The 22,148-nt window shown below is 38.2% G+C and overlaps 1 protein-coding gene across 1 annotated transcript in view; it reads right to left on the bottom strand.

The window, feature by feature from the left end:
* LOC145681296 (uncharacterized) overlaps positions 1–22,148 on the bottom strand; it is a 510,716-nt gene that overhangs the window by 153,577 nt on the left and 334,991 nt on the right. Inside the window, exon 4 of the mRNA XM_081752944.1 lies at positions 7,726–7,830. Within this exon, the coding sequence (XP_081609070.1) occupies positions 7,726–7,830 (105 nt within the window). The remainder of the gene's footprint in view (positions 1–7,725; positions 7,831–22,148) is intronic.

Here is a 22,148-nt window from a genome sequence, read left to right as displayed (position 1 = left end):
GAGTCACCATCTTGATGTCAGAACGTTGCCACACTCAGTACGTATCCACCTATGGCAGCATGAGAACTGTGACGTTCTTACCATGCTTTCTCTGACGTATTACAACGTGCGCTGCAATAGAAAATTCCAACTCCTGTGAGGTGCGTTCTGTGATTAGGTTTTTGTTGGCAAAAATCCACAAGCCAATTGAAACCCATCGCCAACTGTGTAAAGTGTACGGACATGTAATAATGAGTGAAGGCCGAGTCAGGCAATGGCGCACTGATTTTAAAACTGGTCAAGCGTATCTGAGAGCTCTTGGATGACTTTGGATGGGAAATGAAGGATCACATACCATACAACCCGGATTTAGCGCCGAGCGACTACCACCTCTTCTCAGCGGTGAACACATACAGATGATGATCAGAAAAATGGAAACACCTGAACGAAATTGCAAGTTACCAGATTAATATGGTGTCGGGTCACGTTTCGCCTTCAGAACAGCCTTGATGCGACGTGGGATGGAGGCATAGAGGTCGTGAATGGTAGCAAGTGGAATTTTACACCAGTCCTCGTGCAGGGCATCGGCGAGTTCTGTGAGAAAGGATGGAGGTAGAAATCGTCACCGGAGTCGTGTTTCCAAGACGGACCACAGATGTTCAATTATGTTGAGATCTCGGGATTGGGAGGGACGGGGGAGGTGTTGAACTTCATCCCGATGTTCCTCAAACCACGCTGCAACAACGGCAGCCGAGTGAATGGGTGCATTATCATACTGGAAGATGGTGTCATTATCCGGGAACAACATCCGGGCAATAGGATGCAAGTGGTCTCCTAAAATTGCGACATAATCGTTGGCAGTGATTCGTCCGCTTAGTGTGACCATAGGACCCAATGAAAACCATGATATGGCGGCCCACAGCATCACCGAGCCGCCGCCATGTTTCACAGTTGGGCGGAGACACTGCAGATCATAAGCTTCTTTGGGCGTTCTCCACACATAAACACGGCTCGTGGTTGTGAATAGGGTGAAGGATGACTCATCCGACCATATCATACGTTTACAGTCCTCAACGGTCCAAGTTGCATGGTCGCGGCACCATTTGCGGCGTGCGAAAGCTTTGTGGTCCCTGATGAGCGGTATGGCCCGTGCAACACGACCCCGTAAGTTCATGTCATGTAATTCGCGGCGGACTGTGATTGTCAAAACAGTGTGGAGGAAGTGCTGATTGAGTTCCTCCGTCACTTGCTCCACAGTGGCACGACGGTTCTGCGTGACAATGCTCTTTAATACCCGGCGTGACCTGTCACTCGTGATTTTCTTCCGCCCACTGTTCCGCTTCCCTAGCGTTGCCACGAGACGAGACGAGACGAGACTTTAGGCTGTCTCGTCTTGTCTCGCGCAAAGCATGTCTCGTCTCGTGTCTCGTCTCGAGAGGTTCTGCCCCGTCTCGTCTCGTCTCGTTTGTCTCGTAAAAAATATAGCAGCATACCATGGAAACGAAAGTAAAATGTAGCCGACTGCACCATGCTAATCAAGATACAACTAAGTTACAAGTATTACCCAAAACACACAAGACAAGAAATGTCACGGTAGCTACACCGTGAAGCCTTCACCTCTGGTGTATGTGGTAGTCGGTTCGATCTCGGTTAGTGCCATGTGAGCTTTGTGGTGGACAAACGTCGAATGTGTGTGGGGGCCGCGGGAGATCAGTGGTAGAGCGTTCATCTCTGGTGCTTGGGGTCTCGGGTTCGATCCCAGCCCCCGCCAAGTGAACTTTGTGGTGGAAAAACACCGTGTGCGTGGGTTTTCTCGGGGTTCTCCCCTTTCCTCCCACTTTCTTCATTCCACCATTTCATTCATTACTCATCATCACCGTCTCCTTTAGCCTAACCGGCATAACCGTGGGACGTAAAACTCAAAGATTTCATTTCATTTCATTTCATTTTTCGTATGTGTGTGTTTTCTCGAAGTTGTCTAGTATCCTACCACTTTCTTCTTTTCACTAATTTTCCCATCAACATTCGGGGTGTGCCAAAGTTGCCTAAAGGTCTTAAAAATAAATTCAAATAAGCTCACGAGGCAAGGAAAAATAGTTTACAAGATAATATATCTCTGCTGTTAGTTGTCTGAGGCTTCTCGACTCTGGCTTTTTTTATTATTATTATTACATTCTGAAACATTGTAATTTGTTTCACCAGTTTCAATACACGAATATACAGTAAATTGCTCATAGGTACGTCCAAGATGAAGACACTAATGTCAAATAATGTTTACACGACAAGCAAAGTTCGATGTAAAGGTGTCACCATCCCCGACACTATCGTATACTACACTGGTATACAAAATTTTGCTTATTATTATTGTTTGATGAATTTTTATGTATTTTGACCCCCTGAACACGAATCTAGCACTTATTTTTATGTAGCGTCAATATTTTCAATGATATAAGCATGTTTTATTTTTCTCCTTTACTGATTTATGCAGAGTAATTTGCGTCCTTTTACTTCGATACTCGCTAGGTGGTATCGCATTTGTTATTAAAGATAATTGTTCGGAGTACGAAACAGAGAATGTAGATTCTAAAGATACATAGCAGAATTGTAAATTGATTAAATAGAGTTATTCAAGTGTGAAGCTGATTTTGGAGAAAACAAAATATAAGGAACATCAATGGGACGTGTGTGGGGATTTCAAAATTATTGGTTTTCTTCTTGGGTTGCAAAGTGGTTATACTAAATATTCCTGCTTTCTATGTCTGTGGGACAGTCGGACAACTAACCAGCATTATGATCAAACCACGTAGCCTGAAAGAACGGAGCTTATTCCAGGAACACATAATGTGATAAATGAAGCATTAGCCCAGTGAGAAGATTCTCATGCTAACATTACATATTAAGCTGGGATTGGCAAAACAATTTGTGAAAGCTCTGGGTCGCAATTCACCTGCCCTACATTGTATCAAACAAATGTTTCCAGCTTTATCAGAGGCAAAAGTTCTGGCTGGCATTTTCACAGGGCCTCAGATTCATGTCATGCTTAATAGTGCTCCACTTAAACAAAAAATGTCGGAGTTGGAAAGAAACGCTTGGGGGGCCTTTCATAAATTGGTGACGGGATTTCTTGTGCATAACCGAAGTGAAGCGTTTGAACACCAAGTTAAGACACTCATTGATCAATATCGAGCATTGGGATGTAGAATGTCTTTAAAATTACATATGCTACATTCATACTTGGATTTCTTTAGGGAGAATTAAGGAGATGTTAGCGAAGAGCAGGGAAACGTTTCCATAAGGGCATTGAGGCAATGGAAAGCAGATACCAAGAAAGGTGGGACTGTGCAATGATGGGTGATTATATTTGGGGGTTAGTCCATGACGAAGTAAACGTTTCCCACAAAAGAAAAAGAACCACTAACTTTCTTTTTTGACTACGGAATTCCAGTACTTGATGAACACTTTCCTCCAATCTCAAGTACTTTTGTATATAATTTTTATAAGAAATGTAATATTCATATATTTTAGTATTTATGTACTGGTATGTAGATTTTTGTTACCCAGAAAGTTGATGTCCAAAATGTGTTATGTATGTAATTCAATGTTTCTATAAGACACAATTGTATAATATATTACTGTTTGAGTAAAATCTAATATGCTTATAGCATTACAAATTTTGACATTACGGGAAAGTAACTGTCATACTCGTGTTCAGCGGGTGCAAATCATTAAGAAACCAATGAAAAATCAACAGAAGCACGTCTACTATGTTTGTGTTATGCTTGTAATTCAATGTTCCTATAAGACACAATTGTATAATATATTACTGTTTGAGTAAAATCTAATATGCTTATAGCATTAAAAAATTTGACATTACGGGAAAGTAACTGTCATACTCGTGTTCAGCGGGTGCAAATCATTAAGAAACCAATGAAAAATCAACAGAAGCACGACTACAGTGTTTGTATTATGCTTGTAGTTCAATGTTCTCGTAAGATACAATTGTATAATATGTTACGGTTTTAATAAAATCTGATATGCTTATATTATCACAAATTTTGACATTACGGGAAAATAACTACCATATTCGTGTTCAGCGGGTGCAAATCATTAAGAAATCGACGACAACATAAGCAACATAAGCAACATAAGACCAACATAAGCACAACCTTGATCAAAATTTGTATACCAGTGGCAGCCCACTTGCTTTATAGTGTCTGTATATATATATATATAGAGAGAGAGAGAGAGAGAGAGAGAGAGAAAGAGAGAGAGATGGAAAGATATATAGATAAATAGAGAGATAGATATGTGTGTACACTTTGATTTCATATATTCCAGCCTTTAGGTTTCCATACCAATCCAAAAACTACTTTCCATTTTAGCATATTTAGATTTGTTGCAATTATTCTCTTTTTAAAAAAATAAAAAAAAGCTCGGAACCAAATAATTTTATTGAGTAATGGAAAGTATTTGATTGAAATGTTATATGTTACTGCACAGTAAGCTCTACTTAAAGTGCCATAGTAATGGTAGCTGAAAGACACATCGGACCAAAGAATGCTTGGGGCCAGTATTCACCTCCATGGTACAAATCTGTTCCCATAACCGCGGGGTGTGTGCCACTATATGGTGGTTGCCCCGTTTGTGTAACAAACTCATGACAGTACACCCAGAGTAGCTAGTGGTCTAAAAAAGTAGTTGATTTTTGGGTGGCCATTTTGGATTAAAGTTTCTTATATTGTCGTCATCTATTCGCAATCATACAACGTACATCTTCATACCAAGCCGAGCGGTCTGCGGCGATAGACCATCGGCTTGAAGGCCCCGGGTTGAGTCCCGGAAGGGTCATGTGTATGGATTTTAACAGCATTTGTTTTTTCGTATTGTGTCAGGGGGCGAAATCGTACGGGATAAAAGGATTTCAGTCTGAAAAAATTGGAGAGAATATCCTCCCCAGGATACTTTCATGGGAGTAAGAAATTAGTAAAAATTTAGGATATACATTTTATAGCAGGTTTAAAATTATGGGTATCCTATTTCTTTTCTGTTAATTATGTTCTTCAATGTTCGAATTTTGATCATTCTCATGATATTTTCTGCTTTCAACGGAGTTCCATGAATATTATACCAAATGTTCTTTACACTCTGTAAGAAACCATTTCTGAAGATAATTTAGGTCCTAATGAATATTATTCACTAGGAAAGGGAAGTATTTCCATCCTCTCAACATGGAAGCAGAGTGCAATTTCGCAGAGGTCAGATCAAACATTTCCGCGTAACAAAACGAAGGTCCCCCTGTAAAACCTCTTCACTTAAAGTGTTATTGTTAGTATCATAAATTTGCTGAAAGCAAACAATTTGAAGGGTTCGTCGATAATATCTTCGCTTTTTTTGTCCTTCGACCGCCTTCCAAACAAAGAGGTGAATTTTACAACATGACTGCTGTATAATAAGCGAGCGATTTGTAAAATGGTAAAAGTGTGTTTTTATGTGTATGTGTGTGTGTGAGAGAGAAAGAGAGAGAGAGAGAGAGAGAGAGAAGACAAAATTTTAGTTGCAAGATGACATACTTCAATTGCCATTTTCGGTTCATATAGCAAAAAGAATACCGCCACCAGTCAACTACAGCCTGTAATGAGTGTAGACCTTATCCAGTTTTCAAATTGAATAGATGGTCGTGGTAGTTCGGTTTCTTGACCTTGTAAAAATCTTCCCTGTCTTTGATTTTGTTTGTCATCATTCCAGCCAGAAATGAAAAAAATGAGAATTCCTCAGTTTACAGCAAGGGGAATTGGGGACAAGACATTAAGGATGATATTCCTGGAAGCTCATGTATCACGATTGTTTCATTCAATAGACAGAGGACACTTTTCTATGAAGGCTTTCAACATGTTTTCACACAAACATGTCTTCTCCTTTTGCAATCTATATGACTACTGGCAATTTCAATCTTGGCCATTTCCGCCAGCGTTTTCATTTTCGAGACACGAGACGAGACGAGACATTTCAAAAGACGTCCCGTCTCGTCTCGTGTCTCGTCTAAAAGGTTCTGTCTCGTCTCGTGGCAACACTACGCTTCCCCGATGTGGCTTTCCCGTGTGATGTGTAGGCCGTCATCACCTTCGACACAATTCCACGCGACACATCTAACACAGTAGCCACTGCCGTCACTCTCATTCCACATAACCGCGCACCAACAATTTGCCCTCTTTGAAAATTGAGAGGTCTCCCATTTTACTCTACCTCCGTCTGCTGCAGCCATTGGACACTGCTGTCGAACTGCGCCTGACGCAGCATGGAGACCGACCTAACACACCACCACCAGCCGACCGGCGCTGCGAGCGCCACGACACCAGTGCCAACCCATACATCTGACGTGTTGCCAACTACAGGTGTTTCCATTTTTCTGATCACCATCTGTAGTTCGCTACATAACACTTTGATACTGACGCCGAACTGTATGCCGGTGTAAGCCAGCCGTTGAAATCGCAGGTGGCAGATTTCTACCGCGACGATATTGAAAAGCTTGTTTCACGGCATGATAAGTGCCTTAATTTGCATGGTGGAAAAATATGTGGAGAAATATCTTAAGAGTGGAAAAATATCATTATGTGGGAAAATATCTTAAGAGTGGAAAAATATCATTATGTGGAAAAATATCTTAAGAGTGGAAAAATATCATTATGTGGGAAAATATCTTAAGAGTGGAAGAATATCATTATGTGGAAAAATATCTTAAGAGTGGAAAAATATCATTATGTGGGAAAATATCTTAAGAGTGGAAAAATATCATTATGTGGGAAAATATCTTAAGAGTGGAAAAATATCATTATGTGGAAAAATATCTTAAGAGTGGAAAAATATCATTATGTGGAAAAATATCTTAAGAGTGGAAAAATATCATTATGTGGAAAAATATCTTAAGAGTGGAAAAATATCATTATGTGGGAAAATATCTTAAGAGTGGAAAAATATCATTATGTGGAAAAATATCTTAAGAGTGGAAAAATATCATTATGTGGAAAAATATCTTAAGAGTGGAAAAATATCATTATGTGGGAAAATATATTAAGAGTGGAAAAATATCATTATGTGGAAAAATATCTTAAGAGTGTACCTTTCACACGTATACAATACAATTTGATTTGTTCATTCTGTTACTTTTTTTATTATTATTTCAAAACGTCTGTTATTTTTCTGGATAGCAATCGTAATTAAAATAAAATTGACCATGGTTCGTCACACTAAAGATATACCACATTGACTTGACACTTAGTCTTCCGTTCCAGACGCTGCTATCGGCTGAAGGAATTCCACTCCCTTTCGCTAAGATTCTCTCCCTTAGCAACAGCGGGACCTTTATTGGCTCAACGCGTGGGTGTGTCAAGGTGTGAGCTTTAGTTCGCATTTTTGCCACGGCTCAAGACATTTTGGCAGCACAATAGAACTACTTTTTGATTCTCCTGTTTCCTCTTACATTTTCATTCTACCAATTATAACATAATCATTCAATTTTATTAACTATTCATCTCCTTTAGCCTACATGGCATAATCATGCGACATAAAGCTAAAAAATTCATTTTCCGCCATTGCTAAGTTGATAAACTTCAGTGAAAGTGACGGTGGGCAACTTAGACAGTTTTTACGGTATTTTCATTCTAGCCTATCATCAGTAGAGAAATACGTAACAATTGTTGAGGAATGGAGGGCGGAAGTAAAACGAGAAGTAATTAAAGCGTAACTCACCGCCTCGAGGAACACATCCCCCACTCTTTGCTTCACATCCCAGTTCTCCAATCTCCTTCTCAGTTCTTCTAAGAAGACCTCGTGGTGAGCCAAGATGGCAGGAACCTGGAAAACGAAAACAATCAATTAGTCATTCGGTTGGGAGGGGATGGGGGTTTATATAATAACACCTCCCCTTTTACCTCTCTTTCTTAGGTTACCAATGAACCACCACAAGACGAAGAAACGTTCTCAAATTAAGTTGTTTCTCTTACGCAAATAACTACGGCACATTTCATTTCCTTTTCTTTGAATATATTTTAACATTTTTATTTCTTTATTTTCCTCATTGTTTCTGCACATTCAAACAAAAGTATGTTCTAAAAACAATCTTTTGTGTTGCAGGGTTTCACTTATGAACCCTGAGTAATTTTATGAGCACTAATGAAATAACTTTCAACTTCCGTATTTACTAAAGAAATAACCTGTGTCACTTCGTGGTATCCATCCCCCATTAAGCTTAGGCCCCAAATTTACCTTCCCCCCAGAAAGAAGAAGTCTAAGAGACCGGTAGGTGTTGGTTGTAACGTAACCAAGATAACCTTCTTTATATAATAAATTTTATTTAATTAAACGTTCTGAAAATTATTATTATAGTATAATTATAGTTGGATTACAGTATTTTAAAATTAAAATTATCGCCCCCTGCCCCTAGGATTGCCAACTGGCCGGTTTTTCACCGGCCAGGCCGGATATATTGCTGTTATTTTGATTGAAGCCTGTACAAACTTCTTACCAGCACCTTTATGACAGGTTTTTCAAATTTGTATCTAGTTTGAAGCAATTTCATCTAGTTCGAAGTAAAGATTTATAAAGTAACTTTCATTCTCAAAATCCAAAATAGCCATCTTTCACCATCTATCAACGGTTAATATATTTTGTTCATCTGTTTAGATAATTTTAAAGGAATGACAGGCATTGTATCAGAAAAAAATTGACATTTACTTGTAAGGAATTTTATACATTTATAGAGAATGAAAAAGGACTTCTTAAAGCAATTTCCTGTAGTTGAAGTCTAAGTTTAAAGAGTACATTTCATTTGCCAAATCCAAAATTGTCACGTAAAAATTAATATGCTTTTGTTCATCTGTTTCGATAATTTTAAAGAAGTGGCAGTTACTGGTAAATACAATAAAATGATCAATGCCGATTTCAGTTTCTCATTTATAGCACAATAGATCTAATCAAGCTTATTAGTGAATGTACTAAGGATGTACAGAATATTATGTGCTAATGCAGTTTCATTCACTACAGTACATTTCGTTCCCATGGATGGGTCCGAATAGAGATACTTCACACTTAGACCTATATCATAGGGAATTTTGACGAGGTGCCGGTTTTTTATGTTCCAGAGTTGGCAACTCTAGCCCCCCCCAGAAAAGAAGTCTCATAGGCGCACCTGGTCCATAAAACCCATCTGCATGCGCCACTGTTTCTACCATAACACAGAATACGGTGTGTAGTTGTCAAAGGAGGAATACGTTCGTTGCATAGTTTTATGGACATTAACTCTGATCCTGGAGGCTTGCCCATTCCTGAAGTTCGCTTAGGATTACGTATTTGAATTAAAATCCTTATTGTTTCCTGTTAGATGATATTTGACAAACTTGAATGTCTTTCCCCAAAGCTATACACATATCGGCAACACTGTTAAGTAATAATTTTTCTTCCAGGGTATGTAGTTTTAATTAATGGATTGATTGAATATACGTGGTTTGGAAACAGCCATGACATGCAGGGCAAAACTTACAATTCCAAAGTGGGAGCTGAACTAACGTTGTTAAAATTATTCGAATATTCGTCTCCAATATTGGAACAATTATTCAAATTATTGTTCGAATGTTCATTTATTATTATTATTATTATTATTATTATTATTATTATTATTATTATTATTATTATTATTATTATTATTATTATTATTATTATTATTATTATTATTATTATTATCTATTCTGAGCTGCTCCGTGGCTAAGCAGTTAGCATACGCGCCTTTGGCGTGGGAGATCCGGGTTCGATTTCCTATGTGAGTTCATGTTGTTCGGATTCCACGTTAATCAGTAGGTCCCATCTCATATAGCCTCGCTGCTGACAACTCAACTATTATATATTCTGCCTTTTTCTCGGTTCTGGGATTAATGAGTTTTCTTTTTTTTTTTTTAATTTTGGGCCTGAAATGTTTCTTCTACGTTTCTCGATCTTCAGCTTTCTCTTTTAACTCCCAATATTTTTCTACTATTTTTCAAATCATTGATCAGTTGTATTCTTCTTCTTCCTATTCCTCTCTTTACTTCCATCTTTCCTTGTATTGCGGTATGAAGGAGACAATTTCTTCGCAAGATATGTCTAATCCAATTGGTCTTCCTGCAAAAGATGCTGGCTAAAAGCGACCTCTCTCTCCTATCCGTTTAAAAACATCTTCGTTTGCTACTCTCTCTGTCCATTTTATCTTCTCCATTTTTCTTCAACACTACATTTCGAAGCTCTCTAAATATTTCTTCTCTAACTTCTGCAGTGTCCAAGCCTCTGAGCCATACAGTCCAATACTCCATATATAGCACTTGACGAATTTCTTCCTTGGTCAAATGTTAAGCCTGATAGTTAAGAGTGATCTTTCCTTGTTGAATGCTTCTGTAGCTATGACAATTTTTGACTTGATCTCTTTGGTGCAGTAGGCGTCTCTCATCAAAATACTTCGAAATAATTGTTCAAATTATTAACAAGATTTGAAAGGTCACAAGAAAGCTAAAATGCCAAGATGATAGTCATTGTAGCAAAAGGCAAACCTTATGAAGAATGGAGATTTCCACTGTATTTTTATTTATTTTAATTTGAAAGAACAATGTGTGAAATAAATAAATATATATTCCTTTCCCTTATACAGTATATGCTATTTGAACTAAATAAATAAATAAACTTGAAAAAGTCCTTTCTGTTACGTCCACTGAAAACGTCCCCCGTCATGTTTCTACGGAATTGATTTAAGTGGTGCCTCAGAGCCACAGAACAGTGTGTTTGAAACATTTTTTATTTAATTTGACGACATTGTAAAACTCAACTGTAATGAGATTTGTTTTTTCACCACCTACGTTAAAGCCAAGTCAATTTAGCCGTAGAAATTTTTATTAGCACTCATGATTGGATTGGGTGAGTTTGATAGGATCTCCTAATTTCACGACTACAGAAACAGATTTAAATTCTGTTACTATAATAATTAGTTATTGAACCTCCTCAATGTATGCAATATTTAATTATTGCAGATACAAACTGTAAAGATACTGAGTCAAATTTATTACGAATGATTTGTTACTTGAACTGTTATTTCATGAAATATAATTTGAATAATAAAGATCAAGCTTATTACTAGTAAAAAACAGTTTATATTGTGCATAAAATGCATATTTAAATCACACTCGACCCTAACCATAGAAGCTAAATACAACGATCCTGATCGGCTGAAGTTATCCGTTTCAGATTCGGATTGGTTGGAGAAATGGATGACCTCAACAAATCAGAATCATGTATTTAACTTCTATGGATAGGGTCGAGCTAGATTAAAATATATGCATTTTATTTAAAATAAATAAATAAAATTCATATATTTTAATCACGCTTGACCCTAGCCATAGGAACTAAATACACAATTCTGATTGGTTGGAGTTATCAGTTTCTCGCCACTTAGCATACATATAGCACAAATCAAATGCCAGATGCTGTCAGTCCTCGTAGTCAACCATGCTAGCGAACCGACATGAAGGGCGCTTTCGGCGTGGGTTTAAACTCGGCCCAAGGAAACTTTTTTTTTATTAAGATAAGGTGATAATAATACTCATTTGCGCTTCTACGTAGTATATAATGCACAAAAAGTTATTTATTATGGTATGAAACATGGCTGAGCGAGCGAAGGGGGTTAGAGCCCCACAGGGTTCGTTTTATTCCACCTTAGTCCCCATGAGAATACCACGCGACATTATGTAACACTCATATGGTGCAACTTCGATGTAAATATAACCTTACCCGCTTCCTTGTGACCAACTTAAAAACAGTTGACTAGAGTAGCGCGTGAAAAAAATATATGCACCACAGAAGTATGAAATAAATACGTGTGATAGTTAAATAAGGACTAGCTTGGGAGAGTAATAATCCCGGAAGTAAAAACTAAATACCGGGTTCTGATTGGCTGGCGTTATCCGTTTTTTGCCACGTAACTTCACATAGCAGAAATCAAACGTTTGCTGCCGTTGTCCTCGTGGGTGAGGATGCTAGCGCTACCGGCTAGTAACATAAACGGTTTTTGGCGCGGGTTCAAACCCAGGTAAACGAAAGTTTTTCTGTTGTTTTTTTTTTACTTTCATCCCACTTTTTTCATTAAAATAACATGAAGGGGATTAGTAGTAGTAGGAGGAGGAGGAATATGAACGGGTTAGAAGTCCTGCACCCGCGAGAAAAATGTACTCCCTGAAGTATTACTGTCCCAAGCGGGTCGTGTTAAATATTAACTAATACCATGTTCATTCAATTAGAAAAAAAAAAACTATGGGCCTTATGCAGAATCGTTTTGACGCCTGATTAACATCATACTACGTTGTTGACTAAGGGATGGTTATCAAAATTGTATCCAGAGTCTCTGATTAGGACGTAGTATTTGACCAAGTTAATCACATTTGACTAATTAATCTGGAGCAAAGGCTAATCTTTTACCCAGGGTTTAGCGTGCGACACAACATTTCGTATTCCATATATTTTCATTTTTACAGACTATGAATGCGCTGATCTACTTTTCCGTAGTTGCCACATTCTTTTTCTCACCCGATGCATTGGGGTGAAATAAGTTAATCATACCCAAATCATCATTTTAGTTGCTCTCAAAATTGACTCTGAATACCAAAAAGTGCACCTTTCTTAGTAAAGAATTAGTATGCATACTGACTAGTCTGTGACTAACCCTCGATTAACGAATTCTCTCTGAATACCTACCTATTTGTTTTAAAGATTAAAGTCGCAGCATTTTGGCCAGGTCGACTATCAAGTGTTGTGGTCCCAAACTTGAGAAATTGTATTACATTATATTGCACTAAATATTCGTAAGTCACAACACAAGTCACAACTAAAATGGCGCGGGCATAGGCCAGAAATAGGCATAGGCAATAGACTTGCACTAAATGATATATTACTACAAATTAAATAAATTGAAGATAATAAATACGTTGATATGTCCACATTATAATATTAAGTACAAAAGAAAATAAATCTAAAATATCACTTGCAAGGAATAAAATAATTGCACAAGGGCGCCCATCAGGGGGCAAGATGGGGCGCTCGCCTCCCCTAAGAGGAAATCGTACTTGGGAATATCGAAAGCCCAATAGAATTTTTACATTAGTTATAGCAAAATTTGAAACTATATTTGAAACCTCGCTTATAATTGTACCCCCCCCTTGGAAACCTCAACATGGGCACCCTTGTAATTGCACGAAATGGGAGTTCAAAATAGTCCATCGAATCCAGACGACATTTTGTCTCGAACCCTTTAACTTTGAAGTAGTGTTTGAACAAATTATTCTACATTTAAATAGTTTCCTTACCTCTTCACCCTTTTTCCTTCTATATTTCAACTAAAGTTGTTTGTTTAGTAAATAACTCATATACTGTATTACGGAATGCCAATGATATGATAGTGAAGTGAAGAAAAAATTGGTAAATTTGATTAATTAGTTTCCAGAGATATTTCTTTCATAACTATGTGAATACTCGTTCTATACAGTACTGTATAATGCCTTAATTACGCAATGTTTTATAGTATCTATGCTGGAAAAAGCCAGACGTTATCTGCAGACACACATATAACGTAGACCAATAAAATTTCGTAGTTTTCGCTTAAATTTCACTCTTTCTGATATCTTCAAATATTGAAAAGTGTTTGAAGTAATATTTTAAGGGACATTTTATACCAATATTTTACACTTATTTTTGAATTGAAATATTAAATCCATATTTTAGTGGAAATTCCTATTGTACAACAAAATGGAAAGAAAAGAGGGACAGAGCTCCTTGCTGGCTAAGCGGTTAGCGTACGTGCCTTTGGCATGGGAGACCCGGGTTCAATTTCCGACGGGAGCTCATGTGGTTCGGATTCTACGTTAATCAGTAGATCCCATCTCATGTAGCCTTGCTGCTGAAAGGGACGTTAAACTCACAATCAAGTCAACTGAAAAGAGGAAGAAAAGATGACTTGGAAGCATTCTTAGGTAAAGGAGAAAAGAATATGATATTTCACATGTACGCTGCATTCAGAACGAAAATAACGAAGTTTTGTCAAGTAAGGAGAAGATAAAGAAGCGATGGAAGGAATATTTCCAGAAATTCTTCAATGAAGAAAACCTGAAGGAGACTGTGAAAATCTCCCCATGGATCAGGGACTTGTTCAGTCTGTGACCATGGTTGAGGTTGAAAACACTATTGAAAAATACGACAAGTGGTAAACTACCAGGACCAGATAATGAAAAAGTTTAGATAAAGAAGGAACGCTGTAGTTTACTCGACTTTTTAATAGATATCGGAACCTGGAAAAAAAAAAAAAGTATGAAGAAGCAGCTACGTTGTACCGGTGTTTGAAAACATAGGAAATGCGCAAGAATGTGGCAACTAGAGAGAGATAAAACTCATGGGCCATATAATGAAGCTTTGGCAGAGAATGATATAAATTAGATTAAGGGAAGAGACCGAAATAACAGAAAACCAATTTGCCTACTCGTCTCCGTGGTCGACAATAGATGCGATATTTGCACTTAGGATGCTAATTGAAAAGTACAGATAATACTAAAGAAGTGTGTTCCGAACACATAAATCTATATAATTCAAGATATGTGTAGTGAATGTAGGACAGGAGTGAAGAACACATATGTAATAACAGAAGAGTTCACAGTGAAAGTGAACTTCACCAGGGACCTAGTTTTAGCCCATACCTTTTTGCAGTTGTGGTGGACGACCTTACAAAGAATATCAGAGAGATTGCGCCTTGGAATATGCTATTTGTGGACGGTATCGTGGTGGTGACTGAGATCAAGGTAGCATTGCAGAAGTAATTGAATACCAGTGCCCACCTCAGCAAAAATGAAATCGAAAATATTTTTATAAGATACTTGCGGCAAATAAGGCCCGGATGGAAAAAGGCCCAGTGCAAAATTCCATATGTTAGAAGCACTGTAGGAGAAGTCTGTCAATGTCGCAAGTAGCGATTACTTACACAATGCCTGCTCGCAAGAGCCGGTCTTCCTATCCCTAGTTAGACGGAACGCTAGCAGTATTGAATTATCGAGAAGTCAGTGAGTGTGTTGATATAATTTACGGAGGCAAGATAAATTCATCTTTTGTGTGTAGAATAAAGCTAACGCGAAATATCTTGTATATTTGTGATGATCATAGTGTTTAGTATTTGGGATAATAATTACTTCGTTTTAGTCCGAAACATGTTTGTAAATAATGATTTATAAAATGACGATTACATGGTCGGTAAATAAGACCCACCAAAAATCTACTGACCCCCTTTACCCTACAAAACTTGTAGGACGTTGTTAAATACTTAGAAACTAGCAACTTGAATGTGTGTTAGTTTGTTATTCTTTCTTGGCCAATACCAGCCTCTGTAATAGGGCCTCTGTAATCTATCATGTTCGGGCCTAGTTGTTGACTATGAGGTTCGCAGGTTCGAGTTCTACATTGGTGTTTTTCATAATGTAAATCTCTGCATGCGAATGGCGCATACCACTGTTTTTGGGTATATATTCTAATTCATTTTCATGCGGTTCTGAGAGTTTGAGATATCGGAATATCGTTCATTATGCGCCAAAAAATGGATCGGTGATATGCGAAGCTGTAAACGGTGCGGTGTATGGGTATATGAAGAATGCATTGTCTTGGTCGACGCCAATGATGAGGAATTCATTTGCTACAAGTGTTATCAAGTGTAAACATTGTTGAAAGTTAGTGTGAAGTCTGTTTTCAATGGTGACTTGTTTATTATATGTCCAAGCTTATTTTTTATAAAATTCAGTTAGTTGAGACGACTTAACTAACGACTGCATAACACATGGAAGATTACCTATATCCTTATTATTTCATATCCATATTGTTACTAAATGTTCTTTTATTGTTAGTATTTAAAGTGCTGTAAAAATATTAGGTGTTAATTGAGTTCCAGGGGTCTCTCAGGTCTTAAAATTTTACTTTTCAAATAGCGAGCCTTAAGCCACATTGCCACGTTAAATGAATCCTGTAGCAGACATTAAAAAAGAAAAAAACTTTCAACCCGATCTTTCTATTTACTCTTTACATGCTACAACTTCTTGAAGGTAAGAAAGGTTTCTCCACACATGCAGCACTGCATTCTAGTGGACAGTGAACCTCCTTATTAAAAACGTGCATTTTAGCGCACTTCCCCTCCCTGTCCAAAAGAATTCGTTGTTTCGGAAGCGGCGAAACTGGTTTTTGTTTTATGTCAGCGGGAGGGCGATAGCAGATAGCAAGCAAGACGTCCCAGAAAGTTGCGCATCGTTCAACTCCTTGCAAGATGGAAAAAAAATGTTTTTATGACCCTTTCAAGACTATGTGTACACGGTGAAATATGGTAGGGTTTCAAGATTTTTTTTTTTTTTTTTTTTTATGACAGCTACAAGTTCTTCTAACGTGACAATGCGGCTTTATTTACCTACCGTGCGGGTAATAAGGCCATTTTGTATGTTTCTCTTTCAATATGTTTTTCGTACAGTTAGCTCAATGTTTAAGTTAAAGTAAATATACCATAAGATAGATAAAAAATTGACAAATAAAATGCATATCAATTTATGTTTATTACATTATAAGTATTTACGTAAAGAAGCAACTTTTCTCAGGTGGGTCTTATTTGCCGCAAGTACCTTACAAGAATATGTCTGGTAGAAGAAGAAGAGGCGATAATGATGAAAAAAACAAGTGCTTGGGATCAATACTGCAGGAAAATGTACGAATAGAGAAAGATGTAATTAACAGAATTAGCAACGGTTGGACAAAATGGAAAGAAGAAGCAGAAGTATTGTGTGATCATAGGGTACCAATATGTCTTAAAGGAAAAATTTACAAAACAGTAGTGAGATGTGCCATATTATACAGAGCGGAAGTTGTTGAACGACAAAAAAAGAGACGGGAACAGAAGTTGAATTTTGCGAAGATGAAGATACTGTGGTGAATGTGTGGAGTGACGCGGAAGGAAAATTTTAAGACTGAAGTGGTCCGAAGAACAGTAAAGATCAGGCCAGTATATATATATATATATATATACAGGGTTTGTATGATAAGTAATGAGACCAGGTCTGGAAACATTGTTTTATTGATCTGATCTGTACAGGGACTTAAAAGCTTTCGAAGTACTCTCCTCTTGCGTCGATGCACTTCTGCAATCGATGTTTCCACGCTGCAAACGCCCCCTGGAAGTCAGCAGCCGGCATGTCCTTTAGAAATGTGGTCACGGCTGCTTGGATGGCTGTGACGTCTGCAAAACGGGTTCCTTTCAAGCGTGGCTTCAGCTTCGGGAAGAGGAAGAAGTCGGCCGGGCTCACATCTGGGCTGTAGGGTGGTTGTGGAAGGACTTCCACCCCAATCCGGGTCAAAAAGAAGGTCACTAAGAAGGCGGTGTGGGCAGGGGCATTGTCGTGATGCAACTTCCACCGGCTAGCGATCGCCGGTCTTTTCCGCTTGACGCTCCTGTGCAGTCTCTCAAGGACTTGTTTGTAGAAGGCGGCGTTGACGGCTTGTCCTTGGGGTACAAACTCCTTGTGGACCACCCCCACATTGTCAAAAAAAACAATCAACATTGTTTTCACCTTTGACTTCGACATTCTGGCCTTCTTGGGGCGCGGGGACGCAGGAGTGTGCCACTCCGCGCTTTGACGTTTCGTTTCAGGATCGTACTGGAACACCCACGACTCGTCACCTGTTATGACGTCATCTTCAAAGTTAGGGTCACTGTTCATGAGGTTCAACAGTTCCTGACAACAATCAACACGTCGTTGCTTTTGTTCGTCAGTCAACACTCGCGGCACCAGTTTCGCACAGATTTTTCTCATTCCCAATTGTTCCGTCACAATCTTGTGCACTGTTGTGTGGTTCATATCGAGTTCATCAGCAATCAATCTCAACGATAATCGACGGTCTGAGTTCAGGAGATCCCTCACTTTTGCCACAGTTTCGTCCGTAGTCACTGTTGTCGGGCGTCCAGCCCTCTCCAGATCCTCAACGCTTTCCCGGCCGTTCCGGAACGCACTGTGCCAACGAAACACCTGGGCTTTGGATAGGGCTTCCTCTTTGTAGGCCTCCGTGATGAGAGAAAGCGTCTGAGTAGCCGTTTTCCCCAGGCGAACGCAAAATTTGATCGCATAACGCTGTTCGATGGAACCCTCCATGTTTGTTGATTTTCCGCCGTGACAAGAATGTTCACAAGGGCTTTGTCCAAGGCTTGTCCGCGCTCCACTAAGGCTCGGAGCCAACTGACGCGCGGTGCGTTGCTTTGCTCGGACCCCCCCCTACATCCTCCATCACCGACAAACCCGCTCCAGCGACACGCGCGCCGCGGCGCGGCGAGTCTCATTACTTATCATACAGACCTTGTATATATATATATATATATATATATATATATATATATATATATATAAAGCTTCAAGAAAGTTTACTTCAATGATGTGAACATGGAAGAAGATCTTCAGAACACCTAGCTCACCAAGTGGAAGCTATACAGAGCTGAATAGGAAACGAATGTGAGGCAGACCAAAGAAGAAGTGGAAAGATTTTATGGAAGAAAAATACGGTGCCCAGAGTATCGACAGTAGATATGACACAAGATAATGAAAGATGAAGAACAGCGATTCGTAAAGCCGACCCCAGCCAACTAGGAAAAAAAGTATAGAAGAAAAAGAATAATTTTTGAAATAAAACATATTACACTCTTCCTGAAGATCTGGTTTTTGAAATATACAATTACGGATACATTTATTTTCAATAGTTAGGTTAAAATCGGCCTTGTTACTTCAACAAGTTATCATAATTCGTAATCATAATACGATGGTCGACCAGAAAGAAAAGAACGTTTTGGCATGGTTAAATAAAAGCAAAAGATATTAGCATAAAATATTGTTATGGGATGCTATGGTACTTGGGTTCAGTTCTTGGTAACGCTACGATACATTATATTATTGAAAGTAATTTAACCTAATCTTATTTGCATAATCACTTGTGTTTATTAAATCATGAAAGAAGGAAATAGCGTTATGAAAATTATTTACATTGTTCATGAATTGTTATCTTTGTTACGAAAAGCAAATACTGCAACTTAGTAATATTACGTTAAAGAGAATTTACATAATGAGGTCATTATATAACTGTTAAATAATCACTATTAAATCAGCATTTTATTTCCAGAATTGTATACGGAAATGTTTGTAACACTGTAAGAATCTTTGTATTTATCTCTTCCAGAAATTTCACGACCCTCTCGGGAGAGTAATACTCCCGGAAGTACGTTTTTTCGCACGCTACTCTAGCCAGTTGTTTTACGCGCTATTCTAGCCAGTTGTTTTAAGTTGGTCACAAAATCTATATCATGGAGTACAAGGGGAACAAAACGAGCCTTATATCATGGAGTACAAGGGCAACAAAACGAGCCCTGCGGGGCTTCTAACCCGTTCCAACTACTACTACTACTACTTATCTGCACAAAAGTATGTAAATCACATTTTTGAGTATTATCTTCGTATTATTTTAATTTAAAAAGTGTTATAAAAATGTAAAAAATCTTTCCTCGGTCCGGGTTTGAACTCACGCCAAAAGAGATTTTCGTTATTAGCACATAGCGCTAGCCCACTCGGCCACGAGGACCGACATCAACACTCGTCTGAATTCTGCTATTTGAATGCAACGTGGCAAGACATAGATAACGCCAACCAATCAGAACTGTTTTCCGTTCCTACTTCCGGGAGCATTACTCTCCTGAGCTAGTCCTGAAATTTCTTAGATTGACAAAATTTAAATTATCCGGAAGATTGCATCTTGAGATTTTAAGGATTTTTGGTCAGCAGAATGTTTCCTCAACTGAGTTTTCTCAAGTTTCCACGTGCTGGCTGGAGCCATTGTTGTTTTGAAGTATCTATGAACACAAGGTGACCAGACGTCCCGTTTTAGCCGAGACAGTCCCTTATTTTCAACCGTTGGCTTGTTTTTTTCTGATTCTCAAACGGGACGCCTAAATGTCCCGTTTATAAGCAAACAGGACCCAGGTGTACCGTAATTATTATTCAAAATATAAATGGTCAATGCTAATTCTACACTCTTCCATACCAACACTCATTGGGAAGGTTCAGCCGTGCCTAGAACTTCTGAATATTCAAATAAGAATTGAGTGTTCTGTGGTTCAAGTGGGAATTGAGTGGGAATTCTAAGTTTTGAAGTAGTTAAAAGTATTTTTTTGGTAGTACTTAAGTTAGACACGCTGTGTTATCATTCTTACTTGTGTATTTTGTAAATGAAAACACTGCTGAGACTCGAAATGCAATGTGGAAGTCACCCTTCCCCCGTCGCCGATTCGTATGCGTCCCGTTTTTTTAAAATAAAAGTTCTGGTCACCTTGTATGAACAACTCATGAACAATGTAAATAATTTTCATAACGCTATTTCCTTCTTTCTTTGTCAAGTAACATGATTTAATAAACACAAGTGGTTATGTAAATAAAATTAGGTTAAATTACTTTCAATAATATAATGTATCGTAGCGTTACCAAGAACTGAACCCAAGTACCATACCGTCCCATAACAAGACTCTACTTTTCTATGTAATCGCCATAGTTGTCAAGACACTTCTTATACCGTGGGACCAGTTTTTCAATGCCGATGTTATACTCGTCTGCTGTCAAAGATTTGAGGGGGAACGGTCAGAATGGCAGGAGGACAAAATGGCAGGGGACATAATGGCAGGAATTAATGGCAGGAGGACAAAATGGCAGAGGACGAAATGGCAGGGGACAAAATGGCAGGCGGACGAAATGGCAGGAGGACATAAAGGCAGAAAGTATAATTTGATTCCTAGGGTTTTAAACTATTTTGTTTCTTACTTGGTAAATGAAGAATTCAGCATAAATTTTCGATTTATTCATTATGTTCCAAATTCGAACTGCTAATAATATTTCAATTCTGAGAATTCTGATGTCGTAAGAATTAAGAGAGTGCCACCAAGATTTCCGCCGGAAGTTTGGAATTCTCATGAGGCAACTCTGTCTAACAATCCTCGCACAAATAACTTATGTGAGGGGTGGAATCTTAAGTTTTTCCATTTGGTTGGATACAACCTCCCAAGGGTATGGAAACTCATACAAAGCCTACAGAAAGAAAATTCCACCGTTCATTCTACCATTTCCTAGTCCGAAAGAGGACAATACCCCGTCAAGAAAACTAAAAAGGTTTATGTTGATCTGCAGCATAGATTGAGGAACCTATGTGTGGATTATTAGACAAACAAAAGATCTCTTGAGGAATTCTTACGAGGAATTGCTCACAACTTGAAATTAATGACAATGTAAGTAGTTAGTCATTCTTATGATTGCAAATTGTTTTTGTAGTCTATTTTACGGTATATTTTTTTTATATAAAATTAACGACGGTGTTAATAATTAGCAATTCTTTTCTTAAGACTGCAGAATGTTTTTATAGCATATTCTAGGATATGTGTTATAGGATGTTCACGACACTGTAAGTAACTAGTCATTCTTACGACTGCAAAGTATATTTATAGACTATATTAGGATATATTTTATTATATAAAATTAAAGCCGATGAAATTATTAGTCATTCGTACAACTGCAGAATGTTTTTATATTGTTCTAGTATATGTGTTATAAGATGTTAACGACCAGGTATCAGGCCGGTAGAAAGCCCAAAAATGTAGGGGGGACCTGGCTGAAGTTAGAGGGGGCCCAATCCAACCATATTATAGTTCATTACCATCGTGAACATTTTAGGGGGGCGGCAAAAATGTAGGGGAGCCCGGCCCCTAGATCCCCCTGGATACGGGCCTGTCTGGTATGTAATTAGTTATTCATAAGACTGCAAAGTGTGTTTATAGTCTATATTATGATATATTTTGTTATATAAAATTAAGGACTATGCTTTAGTCATTCTTACGAGCGCAAAGGGTTTTAACTGGTACTGTCGAAATCGGTTTTTCAAAAACCGAAAACCGCTTTTGCGGTTTCAATGTTGGGAACCGCTTTTGCTGTTTCCGTTTTGAAAACCGCATGATTAAATTCGACATGATTGTAGCTTTCCGGAACAAACCCACAGAAAAATTGCCAAAAGTGAATATT

Source organism: Thermobia domestica, chromosome 3, assembly GCF_964235325.1.
Source record: "Thermobia domestica chromosome 3, izTheDome1.hap1.1, whole genome shotgun sequence".
Taxonomy (NCBI): domain Eukaryota; kingdom Metazoa; phylum Arthropoda; class Insecta; order Zygentoma; family Lepismatidae; genus Thermobia; species Thermobia domestica.
Note: the sequence above shows the minus strand (reverse complement) of the source record. Positions and strands in the feature narration are given on the sequence as shown.